At 63.1% G+C, this 3,360-nt stretch overlaps 1 protein-coding gene across 1 annotated transcript; it reads left to right on the top strand.

Annotated features, from left to right (window-relative positions):
• The first annotated feature begins 213 nt into the window (after positions 1-213).
• Positions 214-2,768, top strand: NKX2-8 (NK2 homeobox 8). Its single transcript, XM_012469125.3, has 2 exons — positions 214-594; positions 1,326-2,768. The coding sequence occupies exons 1-2, from the start codon at positions 438-440 to the stop codon at positions 1,877-1,879; spliced, it is 711 nt and encodes a 236-aa protein (XP_012324548.2). The 5' UTR covers positions 214-437; the 3' UTR covers positions 1,880-2,768.
• Positions 2,769-3,360: the final 592 nt, after the last annotated feature.

Raw genomic sequence — 3,360 nt, 5'->3', positions numbered from 1 at the left:
CGGGCGGGTGGTGGCCACCGCTCGCCACCCAAGATGTTATTCACTGGTAACAATCCCCATTATCTGTCCCCACTTTGGGCTAATCACACAGAATCGCTAATGCCGAAGGCTGCTTCCTGCCGCCTCTGGGAGGTAACTGCGCGCCGAGGGGCGGGGTGCGGGGCGGGGCGGGGGCGGAGGTGGCACCTTCCGGGCTCGCCCCGGCTTTGGTCCAGCGCTCATTCAGGTACTTAACACCCTGGAGACCCGGACCTCGGCTTTCAAAGCGACCAGGGTGGGAAGAGCTGTTTATATAAATAGGGATTCTGCTGTAAATGCGCTAATATCCCGGCTACCCGCGCATGGCGAGCGCCTCCCACGCCCGTCCGTAGGAGAGGCGTCCCGGCCGCTCCTCGGTTCCAGCCTGCCCTGCCCCCGCCTCCTTCCCCTCCTCGACCATGGCCATCTCTGGACGCCAGAGCTTCACTGTGCGCAGCCTTCTAGATTTACCCGAGCAGGACGCGCAGCACATGCCGAGGCGGGAGCCAGAAACACGCGCCCCCCAGCCCGACCCCTGCGCTGCCTGGCTGGATTCGGAGCATGGCCACTACCCTTGTGAGTGCGCGGTGGACTGCGGTGCGGGTGGGAGGTAGGAGGAGTGGGGCAGCAGAGTCAAGTGCTCGGCCCACGCGGGGCCAGGAAGCCGAAATCCCAGCCCAGGGTCTGGATTTCCTCAGTCTTGAAAACAGGAGCCCTATCCTCGAACCCCTAACGCATTCGTTCCAGTAGACACATCCTGAGAGCAGATCCCTGCCTGGCCCCGAGATTTGAGGTTTTTGTGTCTGGCGATTCCTAGGGGTCGGAATATTTAAATATTTAAAACATGCCATCCCCTTCCCTTCTGATCTCAAGCCTGAAAACGCTACCACGATCTCCAGACCTTGGTCTGGGATTGCCCCCAAGAAACCCACCCTTTCCCACTCAGGGCTCCGCAAACCTCGGCTCACTGCAGTGCAGTCGACCTGGAGGAGGCGGGCGATGGTGACCCAGCTTGTGATAAACAGGTCGGCCAGCGCAGCTACCGGTGCGGACATGTTAAGAGGGCCCCGGGGTGGGTTTCTTGGGGGCACGATCTCAGGCCCGCTGAGACTGCTGTGGTATGAATGAGGTCACCGCATTCGGAGAGGTGGGTTTCCAGACGTAGACTCAGGAAATGGCCTCACCCCGAAAGTCGCGTGCTAGTGGGCGTGCCCTCCGGCCGGTGGCTCCACGTCCGCGCCAGAAGGGCAGCAGGCCCTCGGAGGGTCCAGCGTCTCACCCGCGCGTGTCTCCTTTGCCGTCCCTAGCCTCAGACGAGAGCAGCCTGGAGACCAGCCCGCCAAACTTGTCGCAGCGGCCGTCCGCTAGGCCCGCGTCTCCGGGCTCGGACGCGGAGAAAAGGAAGAAGCGGCGGGTGCTGTTCTCCAAGGCGCAGACGCTGGAGTTGGAGCGGCGCTTCCGGCAGCAGCGGTACCTGTCGGCGCCCGAGCGCGAGCAGCTGGCGAGCCTGCTGCGCCTCACGCCCACGCAGGTCAAGATCTGGTTCCAGAACCATCGCTACAAGCTGAAGCGCGCGCGCGCGCCGGGGGCCACGGAGTCGTCCGACCTGGCAGCATCCACCGAGCTGCACGCCACGCCCGGCCTGCTGCGTCGCGTGGTGGTGCCGGTGCTTGTTCGCGACGGGCAGCTTTGCGGCGGCGGCGAGGCGGGGACGTCCGCGGCCCAGGACAAGTGCGGCGTCCCTCTGGCCGCCGCCTGTCCTCTGCCGGCCTACCCCGCCTTCGGTCCCGGCTCGGCGCTTGGCCTCTTCCCCGCCTACCAGCACTTAGCGCCCCCCGCCCTCGTCTCGTGGAATTGGTGAGGCTGCTGGGGGGCACCTGGGGCTACCCCGGACTTTGAAGCGCGCTCTGCGGCTGGAACAGGGCTGGAGCCGAACACTTGGAACGCTCCCCGGCCGCCTCCCTGCAGCCCCATCTCCTTGGGCGTCAGGGTCCCCTGGCGCGCCCTCACCTGCTGTCGCACAAGCACACACCGGGGACGTGTGCCAGAGCCCCTCCCCTTCCCTCGACAGGGGCTGCCTCAGAGTTAGATTTTATGCTTGGACCTTATTTGTATATTTTTAAATAGCGATTTGTATGGGAAGCAAGTTATTTTTTGAAAAATAGAGTATTTTTCCTCGTGGTTCGAGAATAAAATGTGTAGGATTGGGTCCCCTGTGCGCCTGCCTGGAACGTAGGCAGGAACTGTGCTCCCCAGACCGGTGTTCGCGCGCCCGCTGGGCCCTTGGCTGGCTAAGTGGGGCCCAGCCCCGGTTGAGTCGAAGGGAGGATTACAGCCCCAAGACGGCTTTAGGAAGATACGCGGCTGGGGAGGGGCGGCGGCGTCGGGAAGGGCGGTGGTGTCAGGATTGGGCGCGGGAAGAAAAGGAGAGGAGGAAGCTGAGGCAACTTTGGGATCCTTGTCAGCGGGAGGTGTCTCTGGCCCCAGAGTGACTCCGAGGCTCCGCTGGGCTCCCAGAGCTGCTGGCGTTCCAAATACCGAAAAGTCAACCCCGCGGACCGCGACAGGGCAGAAGGAGTTTCTCTGCAGATGAGCCGGCGAGGCCAGGTGTGCGGCGCACTGCATCGGAGCAACTCAGACCTGGCTGCAGGCTGTTTCCAGAGCGCAGCAGCCAAGTGCTCGGGGACCTGAAGAGCACCGGGAAACTTGTAACCCCTAGTTAAGCCTGCAGGTGCCTCGTTTAGCTGTGATTTCCTGTCTCCTCTTGGCGCAGTACCTGGCAGGGATGGGGAGCCTGACGTGGGGACATCAAAGGGTCGGGGGAACGACTGGCATAAGGCACTGCCTCCGGGCAGCTCTGGGAAGACTCGGCTCCCAGCTGAGGGAGGACCGCCTGAGGGAGCCTTGGGAGTCCGAGGATGGGGCCAGATCCGCTGGTCGGCGTCACTTCACCCCTGCCAGTGCACACTAGCACCTCTTGGGTTTGTAACTGCCCCCCAGGGCCTCCTGTGCAAACAGTCTCTTTCTCACAGAAGCGACGACCTCGCTCCCTGGCACCCACTGCTGGGAGATGCGCCAGAGGAGAGCAGGTGGGGCATCAGGTGCGGGGGAAGGGAGCAAGGGCTCTGATGAGGTCTGTGAGGAGGAGGCCTGGGCCTGTTAGGGGCTTTAGCTTTCTTGTCCAAAGAGGAGGAAGGGGAGGATGAAGGGTGGCTGAGACAGTGTTATCACCTGGGATTTTTGGGGGGTGGAGAGAGAAAGAGGAGGGGAGAGGGGGAAGAGAGTGGGGTGTTTGGGTCTCAGCTGCCGGCCACCTTGCCTTCCATATGGATGCGGTTATCT

The sequence above is a fragment of the Aotus nancymaae genome, unplaced genomic scaffold (genome assembly GCF_030222135.1).
Source record: "Aotus nancymaae isolate 86718 unplaced genomic scaffold, 86718_ANA_hifiasm-v0.15.2.pri h1tg000062l, whole genome shotgun sequence".
Classification (NCBI taxonomy): Eukaryota; Metazoa; Chordata; class Mammalia; order Primates; family Aotidae; genus Aotus; species Aotus nancymaae.
The sequence above is the reverse complement of the archived record's forward strand: the minus strand, read 5'-3'. Positions and strand labels throughout refer to the sequence as shown.